The sequence below is a fragment of the Oncorhynchus mykiss genome, chromosome 24 (genome assembly GCF_013265735.2).
Source record: "Oncorhynchus mykiss isolate Arlee chromosome 24, USDA_OmykA_1.1, whole genome shotgun sequence".
Taxonomy (NCBI): domain Eukaryota; kingdom Metazoa; phylum Chordata; class Actinopteri; order Salmoniformes; family Salmonidae; genus Oncorhynchus; species Oncorhynchus mykiss.
The window spans coordinates 6,012,626-6,034,789 of record NC_048588.1 but is presented as its reverse complement, the minus strand read 5'-3'; the positions used below and the strand labels follow the sequence as shown (position 1 = coordinate 6,034,789).

At 42.6% G+C, this 22,164-nt stretch overlaps 1 protein-coding gene across 1 annotated transcript in view; it reads right to left on the bottom strand.

Annotated features, from left to right (window-relative positions):
• Nucleotides 1-1,667: 1,667 nt before the first annotated feature.
• Nucleotides 1,668-22,164, bottom strand: part of LOC110503581 (leucine-rich repeat and fibronectin type III domain-containing protein 1-like protein) — a 158,638-nt gene continuing 138,141 nt past the window's right edge. The window contains exons 3-6 of the mRNA XM_021581986.2: nucleotides 20,175-21,548; nucleotides 15,764-16,419; nucleotides 3,038-3,091; nucleotides 1,668-2,755 (exon numbers count right to left, since the gene is read on the bottom strand). Coding sequence (XP_021437661.1) covers nucleotides 15,855-16,419; nucleotides 20,175-21,548 — 1,939 coding nt within the window. The 3' untranslated portion in view covers nucleotides 1,668-2,755; nucleotides 3,038-3,091; nucleotides 15,764-15,854. The remainder of the gene's footprint in view (nucleotides 2,756-3,037; nucleotides 3,092-15,763; nucleotides 16,420-20,174; nucleotides 21,549-22,164) is intronic.

Here is a 22,164-nt window from a genome sequence, read left to right as displayed (position 1 = left end):
GAGGCCCAAGAGATCTGTCTGCCCGGGGTGTTTAGTATTCTACACCACCTGCTTGGAGCCTGAACGACCAATGATGTTAGATTTAATTCCATCCAGCAAAAATGCTGAATCATTGCTCCTCCATTTTACAAGACTCACAAACATACCATGATTAAAGTAGAGGAATCCAGATGTAGGCTAATGTTCTTACCTCATGTTCTATGTTTTTTTTTCTTTTGGATCTTAAGCCCCGTCTATACCTGCTGCTCACATGCGTCCTTCGTCCTGATACCAATCAGATCAGAATGCGTCTTTTAATTGTCTACACCTGTTGACACAATCAGAATGTGGGCAAGATCAGGACATCAGGCATATGTTAGCTCCAGGTGTAAACGGGCTCGTGATGAATGTTTTATTTGCTTTGGTGAATATTGATGAGCACCACATCTTGCAAAAGTAGTTTAATTAGAAACGCACCGGGAGTACTCGTGTGATTTCACTTCAACAGGGACTCTTCAAAATGTCAACGTCGAAAAGGTAGGCCTAGTAGTAGAGTTAAAGGTAGTCATGCATTTAATGGAAAGTGAAGAGGAAAGTTAGAAAAGGGATCCAGAACTTTCTCCTGAATCTAATCACAAGGAGGTGATGTGCAGTGTTTTGTAGTGAGGGGCAATCTCAGCCTTTTTTGCAAAGCTCTAAATCCATTCAGACATTCTCTTAGACAAGCAGATATTCTTTGCGTAATTCAGCACTCGCATGAATAGGAATCTGCTGTAAAAGCATCCAAATTGATAAATGACATATCAATAATAGTAAAGATTTACCATAATGCAGGCAAAGCTGACAACAATATGTGAGAGTGGAACCACTTCACTGGTTACCTTGCAAAGCAACTTTTGGGCTCCCTTCTGTAAATCATGCTAATAAGCAATTGCACATGAATCTCAATGAATGCTGTCAATCCTGCTGATGCGTTTTGCTTTACTAAAACACATACTGCATATATATATATATATATGGTTTGCCCATGGACATTTGCCTAGCACAATGACACAGCATATTTAAACAATGGCATAGATGGACTGTCTGACCACAGGCTGGAAAGCAGAAGAACACCTACAGTTAATCATGTCAACAGAGTCTGTGGAAAGTACAAGGGTCTCAGAGATTAGGGGTGTCTGGCTATGATATAACCACTAACATCTATATCCCTGTTACTTACTCTGTTGTTAACATGTCACGTCCCATGTTTTAGACAAAACTGTGACAGTGTAAGTAAGGACAACTTCATGGCACAGGGTTCAAGTAGTATTCCTGTATATATCTTGCCTAAACTGCTGAGAAATACCGCTGTACAGGCAACAATGAACTCAACCAAGATAGAGACGCCTGCTTCTCAGATGTCTTTTCCAGACTAATCTATGTCTGAGTTGAACTGAGCTGAGGGGGACTGGTTAACGTCACTAAAAAAAGCCTCTGGCGACCCTTAGTGGCAAAACCATACTTCTGTAACTGTCATTACATTGTCATGAGGTCAGTTTGGTTCAAAACTGACCAACAAAGCTGATGAATTCACTGCTTCTAACGCATTTTCTTCATGTAAAATATGTTGGACACTTAACAATGCAATTATTAATCTATGAATATGATTAGCTTCAGAAATTGTGTGAATAATGTTGCTGCACAGCTTCAAGAAAAATAATTTTATTTCTTTATAAATCCACATATTTTACCTATGAAAGCATACAATTCCATCTCACATATTTTTTTCTTATTGTTGTTTCATAATTCAAAGGAAATATGGGTATCAAATCAGAGAAAATCGAAGGTATATCTCACATACAAATACATACACAGTCAACAGTAAGGGTAAAATTGTATCTGATCATTGTGTCCATCTTTTCCATATCGAAAGTGTTATACAATAGGGTCGGTTTCTTTTGTCAGAATGAAACTTAACTCACCATTTCACCATCAAACCAAAACGCAATACTTGTGCTGTAAGTGCATGTAATCAAACCAAACCAGATCCAGGTTCTTATTTTGACCTCATCTTGAGAGCCCATGTTTTTATTCCAAGTTGGGATATCCATGGCCAAATAATATGATTTGTTTTCACCATCATCCAAAATGGATGTATCTGATCTCTTAATTGATGAATATACTATTCAATTGTCCATATAGACAGAGAGAGAGAGAGAGATGGGGGGGGGGGGGGGTGTAGAGAAAGAGAGAAAGAGAGCAAGATAGGATTATAAAGATTATAAAGTGCCCTAAGAGATCAAAGAACAACCGTTTGATATCGGTGCATCGACGCGACATCGCTGTGTGCTAACGCTTCCAAGGCCCTCGGGGAGGAGAACAAAACACTGTATTGCCTTTTCCTCTTATTGTATTCCTTTGGCAAATGACCGATCGTTAAGGGAGAGTGGAGCTTTACTACGAAACCCACAATACATCATCAAAACCATCCAAGGGTGTTCCTCTGTAGTAGGCAATTTCAATGGGAATCCCAAAAAGTATTCCCGAAAGGAATGTTAGGCGTCTGGGCTAAGGTCAATTCATTCCTCACGCAGTAAAAGAAGCCCCAGGTTTTGGAAAACATTTCCCTCCACTCCACAGGGCTGGATTACATCCCAGTTCCGGATAGAATTGCATAAGTGACAGAGCACAGCGATTCCATGGCATCCACCCCATCTCTGCTCCCAATGCTGTTCTTGGCTTCATATTTATTATTTTGTGTTTTTCCAACTTCCTTGAACCAGGGGGACTTCACCTGGAGGAGAGAATTATAATAAATATAATTAAGTAGTGACACAACCTGCTGTCTACTAGAACATCTAATGCAATAGAAGGACAATTACATTCATCAGAATGTTGGTAAAAACGTGACATTTCAGGAAAGTTCAGTGAAAATATACTATTTGTGGTCTACTTGTCCCTTATTCCCTTCTCAATCGCCCTTTGAAGCAGACTTGCGTAACGTCATACTTTCCCCATCTCTATGTAGAACTTTAATATAGCATTCAAATGCATAGCTCTCTGTCCCCAAACTCACCTTTCCATTCTCCATCCCTCCACCTCAGAGGACGAGCATGGGTGATGTGCAAATCTGGAAGAGACAGGACACAGGAATCAGTGCACCAACCTCATAAAACTCTCACCTGAGCTAAGAATACCTGTAAAGTTTCCATATGTCTTACCTGACCCAGGGGGGTACAAGTCTGTAGATATGAATATCACATCTGGCTAGGTGGCTGCACCTACCAGTTCCTTTTAGACAGTGAAGAGACACAAGAAAGTAAGGAGGGTAAGAAGGTGTGCTAGAATAGTATGGACCAGATCCAAACCCACTCCAGAACTGGGATATCTGTATGATCAGAAGGCAATGGCAATAACCGCTATATCGCCCCAGCCCACACAACTACCAGTATTTGACAGTGTCTTACACATATGTCTTGTTCAAAATGAGATGATAAAAGACCACCAGAGACCACCGCAAAGCTTCACTAAGAACCTGGTTCGCTGACTGATTTGGAAAGTCGTTTTCTTCCATACAAAGCAATGCTAATGCTAATAAATCTGCCAAGATAATTATTTTCAGAGGGTTGATATGCTACGGTATGGAGACGGCCCAATTATGTAATGCACACATACTTCCATAGCATGGCTGCTTGTGCCGCAGTCTAAGGGGGAAAGGGTCTGCTCCTCTCCTGGTAGCACAGACGGGGCGGGGGGAGGTTGCGTCCTACTTTTAGCAGTGCCCCACCAATGGTGAGTAGCTGCTGATCACGTCTCCCGCTGACACCCCATCCCCTCTCCTCTCAGACCCCCCCCCCTTCCTACACTTCTTTATTAGAACAAGCTCTAAATCTGCACTTCCTTACCTATTTCTCTCCTGTGCAGCTTTATTTTCTCTCTCACTGTCTCTGTACCCTCTTTCACTCTCTTCTCCATCCCTACCTCTTTCTCTCACTCTTTTTCTTTCAAGCCCTCCATGCCTTTCTCCCTCTGTACACCCCCATCGATCTCTCTCTCTTTGTCTTTGTCCTCCTTGACTCTGTTGATCTTTTTCTTTCTTTCTTTCTTTTTTCCCCTTCCCCTACATCTGTATCTCTCTCCCCCGTCTCTCTCTCTCTCTCTTCCTTCCACCGCTCTCCCTCCCTCCTGTCGCCGGTAACTCTGTCAGCCTCATTGCGTCGCTGTGAGAGCGACACAATGAGTGATCTGTCATCTCCTCGCTGGCTGTCTGATGCTCCTAGATGAATTATGGATGCAAACACAGAGTATTTCACAGCTAAATGTTGAATACTGAGGCTGAGGAAGGATGCAACCTCATCTACCTCATCCAGGCCTGTCACAGAGGGAGAACACTGCCTGCTGCTGCCCACAGCTATAAACACACACGGTACCGGGACAAATGGCCATTAATTGAGCCAACTAAACTGTCTTCTTCAAGAAGTAAGACGATGATCGATAGGGTTGTAAACCATATGTAACCATCACTCGGCCGTCTGAGACAAAAATATATATTTCTCCTGAATGGATATGTAATGCAACCAGGACTCATAAACTGCTCAACAACAAAACCAATTGATCCCAATTGAGAGCTGCATGGATTGTTTCACTGCTACAGCTGTTGATGACTCATTATGCAAACTATTACATGTGGTAAATGAAGACAGTGATCGTAATATTGATAATCTCTTAGCTTAGGTCAGGGGTTCACAAACCTTTTGGCCCACGACCTCATCTGAAAATTCTCACCCATGTGAAAAAAATTGTAATTAACAGTCAATGTTTACTTTTTTACTTGGGGCTATGGCATTCAATTGAAAAACATTCTAACAGTATTTCTGATTGTCTTTTCAACTCACCATCACATACTATTTTTTACATTTTTAATTTAAAAAAAAAAGATATATATATTTATTTTAAGGGGTGGATCAGCTTAATATTGCGGAAAGAATATTGGTTCCATCAATGTAATTGTCTGCATCATTTCCAATCCCCCATATATTTTTGGGGTAAATATATATATCCATACATGCATGCATACATGTACACATATATGCATACACATACCTATATAGACATACATACTTTTTAAAGAATATACCTTTATTAGTATTCCCCACTAACCCTACCACCGATCCCTCAATTGGAGTAAACTAATAAACACTTCGGCTTTTACCTTCAATTTATACACCTTATACACATTTTACAGACACACTCTATTTTACAATAGTTATTTTTTGTTTGCTTTTAGTCCTTCCTCTATTTCTGATGTCCATCCAGTTTGATTTCTATTTGTAATTGTGCTATTTCACAAAAGTTCTGAACCTATATACATTTACAGACCCCGTAGGTTTTACATGTTTTATCTTGCTATTAGTCCCACCCTTCAGCTCCATTCAACCCCTCCCATCTATCTCTCAACATCATCCATTTTGCATTTCTATTTGCCATCTATTTTTCCACTGTGCTGTGATGCTTCACAAACGAATTGAACCTTTCTATTCTCATAGCTTCTACGGATTGTAAATTCAAAATAAACATTTTTGCTAAAATAATTATTATATTATTGATTGATTGACTTTGGCTTTTCAAATCACCCAGTATTGCTATCTGCAGTGTTAGTTCTAGGCAAATGTTGCAATTCTTCAGCCATTCCTGGATCATGGACAATACCAAAATAAATTATCTAATGACTCTGCCTCCTGACAGCAGAATCTGCAGAGCTAGGAAGAGTGTATCCCCCATGTATATAACATTCTATTAGTTGCAAGAATTTTGTATAGTAATTTAATTTGAAAAATTCAAATTTTTGCATCCGGCGTTGTTTTGCATATCAATTCATAAACCATGTGCCATGGAATGGGTACATCAAAAATCTCTTCCCAACTCTTTTGCAATTTATATGGCACAGCTGTCAGTATTTTGGTCCTTAAATGGAATTGGTATATGTTTTTATTTATCACACTTGTCTTTAACCATTTATGTTCCTTAATACAGGGCCGACATACAAGGTCCTTACTTTTTCCCCTTCTACTCGCCTCTTCCATTTTTGTGGTAATGCTGCAATTTATTGGTTGTAATTTTGGGTAGAGCAGACATTTCCATATGTCTGTGTTAGCTGCATGTGCGACATAACTCCACCAGTCCTATTTATGATTTCATTCACAAAAATTATACCTTTTTAAATAATTTCTTTTAAAAATACAGTTTTTTTTAAATCAATTAGTATATTTGAATTTAACCACAATATTTGTTGTATTTTTTGTTCTGTCTTTTCAGGTGGATTAAACTGAAATTGCAAACAACTTTCTAAGGCTTGTTTAAAAAATAAAGATATTTTGGAGATTATTTCCTTTTCAAACAATCGAAAGTGAGCAGGTGTAATCTGATTAAAGGGAAAAAGGCCATTCTTGAACATAGGATGAGACATTCCTACCAATTTACTAGAGAACCAGTTTGGATTTAAGTATACCTTTTGTATGACTGATGCCTTTAGTGAGAGGTCTAATGCTTTAATATTTAATCATTTCTGCCCTCCGAATTCATATTTGTTATATAAATAGGCCCTTTAAATTTTATCTGGCTTGCCGTTCCAAATAAAATGGAATATTTTATGTTCATATCATTTAAAAAGCAGATCACTAGGTGTAGGAAAAACCATAAGCAAATAGGTAAACTGTGATATGACTAAAGAGTTAATCAGGGTGATTTTTCCACAAATAGACAGGTATTTTCCTTTCCATTGGTAGCAAGATTTTTGCTAACTTTCTATAAAAATGTATTGGAGTGAGATCATTTCTTTCTTTTGACATTTGTATACCGAATATGTCGAAGGAAAAAGGAAACCGCACACTGCTCTTGATAGTATTACCGATCTTTAATAAGCTTACGTATCGGCCACACGGCCTTCGTCAGAGCTTTTTTATTTTTTTACCGAGTATGTCCGCATCTCCGTCAGACCATTTTATTGGTAAACTACATGGTAATGTAAAATGTGCATTTTTTTTTGTGATCCAATACGTAATATTATCATAATTTGGTTTTAATCCAGAGAGAATAGCAAAAGTATCTAGATCCTCTATGAGGCCGTGGAGAGACGAATTGTGGTTTTAAAAGAAAACATGAATCATCAGCGTACAACGACACCTTCGTTTTTAAGCCACGGATTTCTAATCCCTTAATATAATTGTTTGATCTAATCTTAACAGCTAACATTTCGATGGCAATAATAAATAGATATGCCGATAGTGGACAACCTTGTTTTACTCCTCTAGAGAGTTTAAAACTTTCTGAGATGTAGCTATTATTATTATTATTATTTTACACCTAGGTTTACTATACATTAACCCATTTTATAAGAGATTCCCCAAAATTGAAATATTCTAGGCATTTATGTATAAACTCCAGTCGTACTTTATCAAAAGCCTTTTCAAAATCAGCTATGAAAACCAGGCCTGGTGTCCCCGATATTTCATAGTATTCTATTGTTTCCAGCACTTGCCTTTTATTATCTCCAGTGTATCGTCCATGTAAAAAACTGATTAGGATGAATAATATCTGACAATACTTTTTTAATTCTATGCGCCAAGCATTTTGCTAGGATTTTTGCATCACAACACTGAAGTGTAAGAGGTCTCCAATGTTTTAAATGGACTGGATCTTTATATATACCACTTGGGTCCTGTTTCAGTAACAATGATATTAGACCTTCTTGTTGCATGTCTGATAATCTACAATTTATATAGGAGTGGTTAAAACATGCTAATAATGGTCCTTTGAGTATATCAAAAAAAAGTTTTGTATGCTTCCACTGGTATGCTATCCAGCCCTGGACATTTCCCATTCTTAAAGGCCCCAATTGCATCAAGCAGTTCCTCCTCTGTAATTTGGCCTTCACATGAGTCTTTCTGTACAGATGTTAATTTTACAATATTATTAGGAAAAAAATACATACAATTAGTTTCAGTTAGTGGAGATGGAGGAGCCTGAAACTAAAACATATTCTTAAAGTACTTTACTTCCTCTTTCAAAATATCATTTGGTGAATCATGTGTGGCTCCATCATTTGTAGCAAGTTTTAATACATTTTTTGGGTAGCATTTCTATATTGAAGATTGAAAAATAATTTGGTGCATTTTTCCCCATATTCCATCCAGTTCGCTTTATTTTTTATAATCTATTACACTGGATCTTTCTTGAATAAGTTCCTCCATTTCTTTTAGTTTTTCCTCTAACTTATTCTGTGCCACTATGGTACCGTTTTTATTGCTATCTAACTGTACTGTTAGTCCTTCAATTTCCTTTGTTAATATGGACACTTTTGATCTAAATTGCTTTTGTTTTATTGATGAGTACTGAATTGCATGGCCTCTAAAGGCACACCTAAAAGTGTCCCATACAATAAGGGGATTTGCTGTACCTATGTTATGTCTGAAAAAGTCAGTTGTAAATTCTTCCATGACATTCATGATTTCCTTAAGTGCCTGAGGGTGATAGTTTGTAGTGTGATTTCCTTTCCGGTCCATAGAGGTATTTAAGACCGTATTAAAATCTCCCACCATAATAATAGAGTCTAGTGTTGCTTGTAGAGTTGATAAATTCGTATATATATTTTCAAAGAAGCTTGGATCATCATTATTCGGAACGTATAGGTTAATAAGCCATATCTGTTTATTGTCCAATAACATATTTAAAATAATCCATCTACCTTGATAATCTGTTTGGACAATTTGCACATTTAGATCAAAATTACTGTTAATTAAAACCATCACCCCTTTTGAATTTCTTTGCCCATTGGAGAAATATATTTCGCCCCCCCCCAGGTCTTTTTCCACAAAACTTTCAACGATTGTTGAATCGGTTTCCTGTGAACAATATATGTTATATTCCTTCTCTTTTAGCCAGGTAAATACTGATCGTCTTTTCTTATTATTTTCCATTACAATTGTAACTGGCTATACTTATTTCACCACTTACCATAATGAGACACAACTTTCAATTCTATTTATCAAAATATGTTTGTAAACGTACCATTAAAAAGTAACATGATGATTGAGTGTCTATATAGCTGTACCATGATATTTGCATTGCTACTAAGTAAACCTCCAATTGGTCCCCACCATTCCACCCGCTAAAAGCCCTCCTCATCCCGAGCTGGGCCGTCATCCCAATGCCCGACAGACCACCTCCGACCCCTCGCATCCCATAGCCCTGAACATACTGGGATCCATCCTTCGAAAAGAGCACACAGTGCCATTTACCGAATTGAAGTTTATCAACTTCCAAATGCATTTCCATCGCCCTAACCCCGATTTGTATTATATATAGCTGTGGATCATCCTGTATTGTCCCTAACATATTTTACTCCTTCGCAACAGTTGTGGGATACACACATACACCCACACACACTCAACCCTTTCCCCCCACACAACCATAAACTCACATTCTCAACAGTTGCACCATCCCAGAGCCCAACTCAAGAAAGGTCCTGATTTACAAATGCACTTACTGTTGCAGCTGCATGAGAAGGCCTGCAAGACTGTGCAAAAAAAAAATGGGCAGAAATTGAGAGATTTTACGAACCATTGTCACATCCTAGATGATGGAGGTCAAATGTACACCTTTTCCCTAAAACACCCACAATACGGTCACCCATATTGACCATATTCCCAAGCATCTCCATGCAGTCAGACTTGTGATTTTGTGCCACCAGGGTCACAATAATATACCCCCTCTCTGAATGTCCGAGTGTGGCCCCCCTCCCCATGGGATACTGCAGCTAGTGTTGCCAGCACTGCCACTGCCTGGGTGGGGGCACCCCACCGGAATCCCCACTGGCTAGGTACAAGGTCGTTAAGATTCTCATTAGCAGCTTTGAGAATTTTCTTGTATAGTATGCTCTCACTTTAGGGGGCTTTGGCGTTGCAGGACCAACCCTGCCAAGCAGGCTCAGAATCTTGAGGGGGCAGTGCTGCTCTTGGTCTCTGACCGCATTTTGGCTGCATACAGCCCACTTACAGCAGGCCCATAAAACAGTTAGGGATTTCTCCTTAGTATCTGGGCCATTCAGGTGGGTGTCTAGGGTATAGGGTTGTGGACCATACCATTAAATTAGGATCATAAATACATAATTAGATATAATTTATTTAACAAATGTAGTTCTCCATGATAGGACAATAAATAAATCAAATGTATAATTTATTTTAAAACTGTTCGACCATGATAGGACAATAAATAAATAAGATGTATACAGTGCCTTGCAAAAGTATTCGGCCCCCTTAAACTTTGCGACCTTTTGCCACATTTCAGGCTTCAAACATAAAGATAAAAAACTGTATTTTTTTGTGAAGAATGAACAACAAGTGGGACACAATCATGAAGTGGAACGACATTTATTGGATATTTCAAACTTTTTTAACAAATCAAAAACTGAAAAATTGGGCGTGCAAAATTATTCAGCCCCTTTAAGTTAATACTTTGTAGCGCCACCTTTTGCTGCGATTACAGCTGTAAGTCGTTTGGGGTATGTCTCTATCAGTTTTGCACATCGAGAGACTGACATTTTTTCCCATTCCTCCTTGCAAAACAGCTCGAGCTCAGTGAGGTTGGATGGAGAGCATTTGTGAACAGCAGTTTTCAGTTCTTTCCACAGATTCTCAATTGGATTCAGGTCTGGACTTTGACTTGGCCATTCTAACACCTGGATATGTTTATTTTTGAACCATTCCATTGTAGATTTTGCTTTATGTTTTGGATCATTGTCTTGTTGGAAGACAAATCTCCGTCCCAGTCTCAGGTCTTTTGCAGACTCCATCAGGTTTTCTTCCAGAATGGTCCTGTATTTGGCTCCATCCATCTTCCCATCAATTTGAACCATCTTCCCTGTCCCTGCTGAAGAAAAGCAGGCCCAAACCATGATGCTGCCACCACCATGTTTGACAGTGGGGATGGTGTGTTCAGCTGTGTTGCTTTTATGCCAAACATAACGTTTTGCATTGTTGCCAAAAAGTTCAATTTTGGTTTCATCTGACCAGAGCACCTTCTTCCACATGTTTGGTGTGTCTCCCAGGTGGCAAGTGGCAAACTTTAAACAACACTTTTTATGGATTACTTTAAGAAATGTCTTTCTTCTTGCCACTCTTCCATAAAGGCCAGATTTGTGCAATATACGAGTGATTGTTGTCCTATGGACAGAGTCTCCCACCTCAGCTGTAGATCTCTGCAGTTCATCCAGAGTGATCATGGGCCTCTTGGTTGCATCTCTGATCAGTCTTCTCCTTGTATGAGCTGAAAGTTGAGGGACGGCCAGGTCTTGGTAGATTTGCAGTGGTCTGATACTCCTTCCATTTCAATATTATCGCTTGCACAGTGCTCCTTGGGATGTTTAAAGCTTGGGAAATCTTTTTATATCCAAATCCGGCTTTAAACTTCTTCACAACAGTATCTCGGACCTGCCTGGTGTGTTCCTTGTTCTTCATGATGCTCTCTGCGCTTTTAACGGACCTCTGAGACTATCACAGTGCAGGTGCATTTATACGGAGACTTGATTACACACAGGTGGATTGTATTTATCCTCATTAGTCATTTAGGTCAACATTGGATCATTCAGAGATCCTCACTGAACTTCTGGAGAGAGTTTGCTGCACTGAAAGTAAAGGGGCTGAATAATTTTGCACGCTCAATTTTTCAGTTTTTGATTTGTTAAAAAAGTTTGAAATATCCAATAAATGTCGTTCCACTTCATGATTGTGTCCCACTTGTTGTGGATTCTTCACAAAAAAATACAGTTTTATATCTTTATGTTTGAAGCCTGAAATGTGGCAAAAGGTCGCAAAGTTCAAGGGGGCTGAATACTTTCGCAAGGCACTGTAATTCATTATAAAAGTATATCCATCATCTGAACAACATTGAAAGCTCTCTCATGCCCCGGCTCACAGCAATCCATTGGTTCTGGGATATGCAACTATTTCATGACTCACTCACTCAACTGTCCCAAACATAACAAATAAAATAAAACATAACACACACCACACCATCCACACATACTGGGCCTTCTGTTTACATAGTTTTTATCTTCACCATGTTGAATTAGTGCTTGTGTGTTCCAATTAGTTATATGTGAAGATATATACAAAAGCTATTATTTTTTTTTGTATTGTTACGATCCATAACCGGGCTAGAATTATGTTTCATTAATTTTCCTCATCTATGAGAACTTTGTATTTTAAAATAACTTTGTAATTTATATACCATCACATACTATTAATGTGGGGCAGTCAATTGCAAATGAGTCTGACATAATGTCCCTTATCTCACCACCACTAATTAGAGTGCTTGATGCATGTCGTGTCAGAGCTTTTTAAAGTCAGGGGGCGTGGTCGACAGTGCTCATCTCATCTCTGCTGTCACATCCAACCTGGATCGATATTTGGTTGTAATGCAGACAAGAGCACTGAAACCAGCTTCACGCAGATATGAGCTGGCGAAGAGTAGCCTACCATGAGTTTTATGATGCTTTCAAGACAACAGGGAACTCAGGAAAATACGAGGTCAAATCATGACGTCAGTGATCTTTAGGTCAGAAAGTCAGAGCTCTAGAAAGAAGCCAGAGATCCCAAGTTAGAATTCCGAGTCGGATAACTGTTCAAAATTATTTTTCCCAGTCAGAGTTCGTTTCTTTCCGAGTTCCCAGTTGTCTTGAACGCACTGAAGTCAGAAGTCTGAGATTTCCGAGCACGCAGTTGTTTTGAACGTGGCATTAATGCTCAGAGGGAGACGGCAGGGTATTCCCTTTGAGTCAGGAACCAAAACTCTTCTGTAGTTACCTGTGAATGCATTGCCTGCAGCATTCAGTCACATGACAGCTCGATCAGCTGTGAGACTGTCAACTGAGCGAGGATCACAGTCAAATGGATTGGGAAGTAGGTCCATCCCAAAGTGCTCTTCCAAGCATTGGAGGTGAGCATTCATCACTGGTGTGGGACAGTTACTGATGCTGTTTTCTGTTATTTCATTTTCATTACACCGAAAGTAAACCAGTTCCTCTCTCAACGCAATTTTTTTCTCTCCAACACTCCCCCTTGATAACCACCAAGCCTCGGTGTGAAACAGAACATTGTCATGCTCTGATCCCATATCTCCACATAGTTTTGTGAACAGGTGTGCGCACAGTGGATGTGGTTTGATGTTGTTTACAATCGAAGTTACCTGTTGCATTATATCTCAAAGCTCGGTGCTCAGCTCGGTGCTCGGTTGCTCTCGGTGTATCATACAATGCGTCCATATGGCAGACGGAGACACATACATAACTAACGTGCAGAGGCCTGCCTGCCGTCCCTGGATAGATGGAGCCCTATCTGTGCAAAAGACCACCATTTGATCCCATATGGAATCTGTTTTTTTGTCAATATAGCTACACAGCACACTGAACATCCCCTATGCCGATTCATGCTCTGGATTCATGCTCGCTGCACTTTCAGGTCTCTCCAGAGATGTTTGATCGGGTTCAAGTCCAGGCTCTGGCTGGGCCACTCAAGAACATTCAGAGACGTGTCCCAATGCCACTCCTGCATTGTCATGGCTGTGTACTTACGGTCATTGAACTGTTAGAAGGTGAACCTTTGCCTCAGTCTAAGGTCCTGAGTGCTTTGAAGCAGGTTTTCATCAAGGAACTCTCTGGACTTTGCTCCGTTCATCTTTCCCTCGATCCTGACTAGTCTCCCAGTCCCCACTGAAAAACCTCCCCACAGCATAATGCTGCCACCACCATGTTTCACTGTAGGGATGGTATCAGGTTTCCTCCAGACTTGACACTTGGCATTCAGGTTTTATCAGACTAGAGAATCTTGTTTCTCATGGTCTGAGCATCCTTTAGGTGACTTTTGGCAAACTCAAAGTGGCCTGTCATGTGCCTTTTACTGAGTACTGTCTTCTGTCTGGACATTCTACCATAAAGGCCTGATTGGTGGAGTGATGCAGAAATGGTTGTCCTTCTGTAAGGTTCTCCCATCTCCACAGAGGAACTCTGGAGCTCTGTCAAAGTGACCATTGGATTGTTGGTCACCTCCCTGACCAAGGCCATACTCCCCTGATTGCTCAGTTTGTCCAGGCGGCCAGCTCTAGGAAGAGTCCTTGTGGTTCCAAAATTCTTCCATCTAAGAATGATGGAGGCCACTGGAGTCACCTCATCCCTGTTGATGTTGAGACTGGTGTTTTGCGGGTACTATTTAATGAAGTTGCCAGTTGAGGACTTGTAGTAAACAGCGTTGTATGAGATCTTCAGTTTCTTGGCAATTTCTCACATGGAATAGCCTTCACTTCTCAGAACAAGAATAGACTGATGAATTTCAGAAGAAAGTTATTTGTTTCTGGCCATTTTGAGCCTGTAATCGAACCCAAAAATGCTGAGCTCCAGATTCTCAACTAGTCTAAAGAAGGCCAGTTTTATTGCTTCTTCAATCAGCACAACTGTTTTCAGCTGTGCTAACATAATTGAAAAAGGGTTTTCTAATGATCAATTGCTTTTTAAAACGATAGACTTGGATTAGCTAACACAATGCGCCACTGGAATGCAGGAGTGATGGTTTATGATAATGGGCCTCTGTATGCCAATGTAGATATTTCTTAAAAAAATCAGCCGTTTCCAGCCACAATAGTCATTTACAACATTAACAATGTCTACACTGTATTTCTGATCTGTTTTATATTATTTTAATGGACAAAAAAAACGTGTTTTTCTTTCAAAAACAAGGAAATGTCTAAGTGACCCCAAACTTTTGAACGGTAGTGTATATATAATTTTTCTTCAGCATTTTTGAAATTCTCCTGCGACAACATTTTCACATCATGCATGACCCCACATGGGGTCGCGGCCCCTAGTTTGGGAACTGCTGCCTTAGGCTAACATTACCAACGGCCTAATTGATCATACCCATAGGGGTCGCTATTATGCATGTAGCTGCCATTTGCCTTTTCTAATCCAACCAGGTTCTGATTCCAGTTGATACTGACACAGTCTGTAGTTTGCCCTCCAAAAAGTATTCAGAATAACACAAATGCCTTAGGAAACCCCAAAGATTACACCCTCACTAGACAATTAAGTGTGCTAATGCGCGGGACGACGTGATGTTGTTGGTGGGCGGCAGAGACACCGATGATGGTGTTCAAAACACCACAGAGCAGCCCCGGGCCCCGCTCAGTTCATTTGTATTTGGAGAGCGCAGATGTAGAGAAGATTGTGCTATACTGCGGATATTAAACTTACAGCAAATACCTCAGGGCCAGCGGAGGCAGCTATGATTAGTTTCATGGAAACAGAGAGTGGGGGAAGTCCCATCGGGCAGCGAGGGAAGGAAGGAGGCATGGAGCGAGTGAGCACGGCGTGCCCTCCTTTAGTGTTTATGTGCTGTGTGATTTTATGATGATTGCCTATTCCCATCAGCATTGGGGGCCTGGCGTGGGGCACCAGCAAAGCCTACCTGTCTGTCTGCAGCCACCGCTGCAGCTCAATAGGACCGGCTCACTGCACTGTTTACTGCGCTTCATTTAAAGAGGCAAGGATTATGCAGCATAAGTACTGCCCCTCGAAATAGACACTGCATGCAGATGCACCTACACTTACAGGAATAAACACAGCATGTACACACACACAAGCACACACAGACACACACACACACAAATCTGTAAGCTCTTACAGAAGCTGTCTGCAGAATTGTTAATGAATACACGTCAGCTCTAACCCCAGCCTTGTCTGACAGGAATCACCCACCTTGGACACGAGATAATCCTTGTTAAGGCAGAGGGACCCCAGCACCAGGAAATAAAAAGTGGGTGGTGTTGGGGCAGTCCCAGATCCTGTGTTATTGTGATATAGCATCCTCGTCCTTCACTGACTTCCCGTACTCTGGGTTCAAGTCCACTACCGTGGTCCCTTTCAAGGGCCCTCCGAAGCCCCCTTCCGAGGCCTGATGGGGTCCGTCGTGCCCTACCCTGTCCACTGGGCCAGAAGGCATGGGCCTATTGGTCGAGCCTGAGGAAGAGGAGGAGGGTGGGATGGCAGCGCCTCCCCCGCCTGCAGCCTGGCCCCCGTTGGTCTGAGAGCACACGTTGCTGACATGTGCCGCTTTCTGCTTGTAGTGGTTGCTGTGCAGCTTGTACTTCATGAGGAGGATGAAGATGAAGACAAGCACGGAGGCCACGATGATACCGCCGATCACGATGATCATGGTGCCGCCCAGGAACTGGTCGTGGAGGGAGCGGCACTGGCGGTACTCTCGCTCTGTGGTGAAAGCCACGCAGCCCACCAGGCGGGTGCCGGTTAGGGCTGTGACGCCGTCGTCGTACACCGCCAGCACGCACAGGTCATAGTCCCGCTGAGAGGCCAGGTCACTGAGTAGGAAGAACTTATGAGACGCAGGGATCATCCTAGAGAGAGAGAGACAGAGATAGAAGAGAGAGAGAACATTTGAGAGAAAACAAGGTTATTGATAGAATGAACATTCTGGCAGTAATCTGAAAACTGTTGAAAACTGAGCTCCCACAAAGGTACTGAACTCAACACCTATACTTTCAGTACCTGGAGATTACATTTAACCGTGACTACCCCAACCACACACAGACACACATTCACACCTTCGCTCCTCCTCTCCTCTCATTTTCCTCTCTCCATTGACAGGTTTACTTTCTGTCTCACAAACGCTAGACCACACAGGGGCTAAGGTGAGTGTGCGTGTTTATGTGTGTATGTGTGTGTTTGCTGTTACCCCGGCGTGCCAAAGTGCTCCATTTATCAATAGGGACATAGGGACCCGGGGGCTCCGAGGTGAGGAGACACAGAGCGGAATTTGAAAGTGCGGTGTGCCCAAGGGGTGACAGCGTGGGTGACAGTGTGTGCATTAAACATTTCTCCTCTAAACGCAGGCGCCAGTGGGGTCAACCTCTACCCTTGCACGACGGGATTCATACTGTCTTAGCATACCCTCCTCTACCCTGCCTTATCCACAGGTTAAACCTGCTGTTTCTATTAAACTGTCTTACTACCATTACTCTTCTCTTGGCATGCTGTTCATCCACTGTATTCTCCTATACACATCATAATACATTTATGGAGCATGCAGAATATCTTCCGCCCATAAATTCAGGGTCACATTATGGTCTGGTGCTTTACTATGAAGTAAACGTTTCATGGTGAGATATTGCTATTATGATTACGTGTTATTATTTTTCTACTATTTCTCTATTTCATCTCTCGCTACACTGTTGGGAAGGGCCCGTGAGTAAGCATTTCACTGTTGGTCTCCACCTGTTGTTTACGAAGCATGTGAGGAATACAATTAGATTTGGTGTGAATTTTAATTCCGTGAAGCATTTCCTTGAAAGAAAAAAAGAAAAGAGAAGACAGACGATCAGAATACTAAGAAAGGTGAAATCTCACTAATTAGGGGGAATAGTTTTGATGTCGAATCTGTTCTGTTCGCCAAAGTGCATATACACTCATCATTAGTGGATGCTCTGGATGAGTGGAGGTCGCTAGACGCCCACAGATGGGTCTAGCCATTTCATTAGCTCTGAGCCTAGCATACAGTCTAGGTATAAAAAGGGAGGTCGCCCGGGTCAAAAAATAATAGGCTCCAATATACTGTATCTTCAGATGTGTCCTTATCCACCTCCTCTGGTGTGGCTTTGATGGACATGCAGGGGAAGGCTGGGTCCTCTGTATGCCATGGGGGAGGAGGTGGTGGGGATGGTGAATGAGGAGCAGGAGCCCTCCCTGACACGGTCAGACCTGACCTTGCCACATCTCCTGTCACCAGTTTGTCACATTAGAGATGGGAATATGGATGTTACAGGCACAGGGGCCGGGAAGGGTTATGGGGACATGGAGAACTGTGTGGGTTCGTGTGCATGTGTGTACTCTAATGCGCGCGTGTGTGTGTGTGTGATCATGGATGTCAGTGTGTGCTGAAACCTCCCTACCACATGCTGTCTATAATGGCTTTGATATAGGATGGTCCTCTTCTCATATAAGTCTCCGAAGAGGCCAGACAAACATAAAGGCAATTAGGTAGTGATATCTGGAGAAAAAAATTGGACAGAGAGAGGGAAAATAGAGAAGGCAGTCGACTTGATGTAAGAATGAAGAAAGAGACTGAAAGAAAAGCTCATACCGTCCCAATCCTCTCCTGTTTTCAAAACAATGTTCATTTGTCTGAGTGTATATTAGCTGTCCTCAGCCCCCTCATCCTTTCATTCCCCTCTCTCCATCCCTCCATCCTCCCATTGCCACCTCCCAAATTCAATACAACTGTCAGTCCACACAGAGCAGGACTCATGTGTGCCTAATTGATTAAAAAACGCATTCCGATTACTTTGCAGTGCCATAAACCAAAGGCATCCATGTGCTTTTTGCATAATTAACAGCAAATTACTTCTCCTACGTGTCTTTTTTTTCTTAATCCATCCTCAGGGAAAGGCCGGAAGTTAATTAAGTACTAATGGGGCTCCTTTAACAGAGAATCTTTCCACAGTGAAATGTCGAAAAGGGCCGTGGCAGAATATAAAAAACAAAACAAATCAATAGATACATTTCTGTCTTTTAACGACTCTCTCCGTCCGTCCGTTATAGGCTTGTGGAATAATCCACTGTGTGAGTGCCGGTAAGAACTTCAAAAGAGAGGTGGATGGAACTGAGCTCGCTGGCTATTTTTGCCGTGGGGCAGGAAAAATAAGAAACACCCCTTAAGACTTCTAAATCAGTACAGTGCTCTCACTTCTATGTCTCTGTAAGAACATGGGCTGGCGGTGCAGTCAAGCCTCCAAGATTCATGGTGATGTTTTCCTCTGTACCGCCTATAAAAAATAATAAGCCGCTGAATAGCGAGTTTAAAGAAATCTTTGAAAAGCTCAAGAGGAGAATATTGCCCTAGGAGAAGAAAGGGGTTCGCAGCCGAGTCTGGGGGAATTTAATGGCCGGCGATTTCTGTTGTTTTCATTTTGAGGAGAGAATTCCACTTTTTTTTCTGTTAATGTTCCACTTGATTCTTAGCAGAGACAAACGGAGGACTGTAGTTACAGCGCCTATCTTCTCTGTGTAAATGGGAATGTTTCAGGTGTTTTATGCTCTTCAATAGTCATTCTCTGAAATCTCTGAAATGGAGGAGGCTCAGAAACCACTGTTCCCATAAGGACAGATTCTTTTCAATCACTAAAGTCGGGGTGAAGAGTTCAACTCAACTGTGCTTAATTTAAAATCAGTTATCAAACATTGCCTTCTGGAACGGATTGCACTTCACTGGGGTAATGTGTTTACATCAGTGTAACTCTGCACTGGGATTCCTTTGGGTGCTATTGAAAATACGTAATATTTTCTCTCACTGAAGATAATACCGCTATTGTCCAAAGCTTACAAATAATCACAATCACTTGAAAGCTTGCACAGTATGTTAATATTTCTGATAGGAACAATACTGCATTCCAAATGCCAAACTCAACACTTTTCAAAACCCTTCCACGACACTTAGTACGAGTGAGGCATTGCAACATTCAGTCCATCGTATCAATGAATGCTTGGCCTTTGATACTTGGGAGTCAACCCACCTAATATAACATATCAGTTAGGTCAATATGTAACGGGATCATCCTCTCAGTCCTATGGAGATGATTGTTGGGAACAAGTTCTCTTCCTACAGTTGTCTTCCTCACTCTATGTCACTGCAAAACCCATTACAGCTAATGGCTACTGCACAGTAAGGCTATATAGGTTGGTGTACCAATAGATGTACGCATACTGAGTCATTCCAACCCATTATGTCAGGACTTTCATGAGTTTTTCCCTGTGGGCATCATGCTCTTGTGCTTCTGCAGTTCGCTCTGTGACTTCTTTAGCGATGAGTTACAGTCCCCTGATGATGTCGTCGGCCACTAAATTCATTATCAATCTGATCGAGCGCCTCTCTGAACCAGGCTGATGTGAATTTGGAGGCTCATGAACTGTCGAAGAACAACAAGAGACTCGTAGTATGCAAGGGCAAACGTGAAGATCAACTTCCACACAGAAATACCAGTCAGCTTCATAGGGATAGTTGTACATCAACCACTCCCCATTGTAACATCAACCACCCCCATAGAGATGCATGTCATCTTATCCGATCTCATGCAAAAGCATGCGGTGACCATCTCACCTGTATATGAGGATGTCGTCGGAGGAGCTGTTGTACTGGATCTGGTACATGCGGACCCCCGGGATGTGGTCCTGGGAGGGCCATCGGATGGTGGCCGAAGTCGAGCTCAGCTCCGACACGCTGACCCTCTGATGGTCGGTGCGGGCGTGGCCCCCGCTGGCATTGGACTTGATGGAGGTGGGGATGTCCGAAGGGCCAGGCTCGGGCTCCAGCTTGGGGTCAAAGTGTGGCGAGGGGTTAACCACCAGCTCCACGGGCGCTGTGGCCTCGCCAGCGGCATTGGAGGCAATGCAGGTGAACTTCCCAGAGTCCTTCACAGTGGTGGTGAGGATGTCCAAAGAGCCGTTCTCGTAGCAGATGGTGCGGGACGTGTTCCCGATTAGCTTCCCCTCGGGGCTGACCCAATGCGTGGAAGGTTCTGGGTCACCCACTGACTTACAGCGTAGGCTCACCTCCTGACCCTCCATCACGAACATCTTGGAGGTGTGCCGCGTGATCATGGGCGGCTCGCACACAAACTCCTCCTCGCGGATAGTCCAGAAATACTTGCCGGCGAGCTCTCGGGGAGAGGCGCAGGTCTCCAGATCGTCTTCCCTGGTCAGCCGCCTCAGCCACATTAGCTCACAGTTGCAGTGCAGCGGGTTCCCACCAAAGCTCAGCACCAGCGACGTGAGTGGAGAACCCTTCAGCTTAGCGTAAACTGGGATCCTCAGGAACAGGGGATCTGGAGGGATCTTCTTCAGCTTGTTGGAGGTCATGTCTAGACGCGCCAGCTTGTGCAGGTTGGAGAAGATGCCTTCGGGGACCATCTCTATGAGGTTGTGGTCCAGACTGAGGGTGTTGACACTAGCCAGCAGGCCGATGGTCTCCCAGGGGATGTTCACCAGGTTGTTGTAGGACAGGTCCAGGTCTTCCAGGGTCTCCAGGAAGTCCTGGAAGGACCCCTCTGAGATGCTGTGCAGCTGGTTGTTGGCAAGGATCATGTGCCTGAGGTTGACCAGGCCCTGGAAGTGGGTGTCGTCCAGTATAGTGAGTCGGTTGGCGTCCAGGTGCAGGGCGTGCAGGTCCTGAAGGTCGGCGAAGGCGTACGGCTTGATCTGGCTAATGGTGTTGCGCGACAGCGTCAGGTGGATGAGGCTGCTCATGTTGGCGAAGTCACGGTGACGAAGGGTGGTGATGAAGTTGTCCATGAGGCGCAGCTCGGCCGTCTGCCGGTCAATGTTCGGCGGCACGAAGAGCAGGCCTGTCTTGGTGCAGAGGACAGTGTAGGAGGGCATGAGGTTCTGGCAGGTGCAGCGCTTGGGGCACAGCATGGAGGCGACGGGTGTAGCGAGGAGGGCCAGGAACAGGAGCAGGCTCTCCATGGCTAGGCTCCTGGAAGACGAGGGGAGGGGAAAGGCTGTTAGCGTACAACAACAACAACAACAATGAAAACAAGAACAACAAACAAAGCAACAACACTGGCATCATTGCGTTGGATAGATAGAACCTCGAGCTGCAAATGTTAAATATTTGTAAAATGAAATGCTTACATCTTTATCGGGAAAAGAAAAACAGAAAATACATTTACATAAGGCAGATTTTTTTCAAGGAAAGATATCTACTCCATTCCCCGACCTGTTCCCTAAAGGTGTGCTTGGATATCAAAACATGCACGCTTTACTACAGTTTAGTCAGCATGTCATGATGCGAATTTGGAGCAGGTTGCCCCAAGATAACAGGCAAATCTGTGGAGGCTGCAGAGAGAGTGCTGCTCCCTTGACACTGCACTTCATTCCACCGCACCCCACCACCTCAAAGAAGTGATATCTGACACCCCATCTGTCTATAACACACACTAAAATAGTTTCACAAGGGAATCCATTATGAATATATTCAGAACTGCTCCAGAATAGCCAATGGATATCTGATTCCAGATCCTTTGTTTATTGTTTGTGCCCACCCATCCATTCTCATAGCGTTTACATAGAAATGCATGAACATAATTATT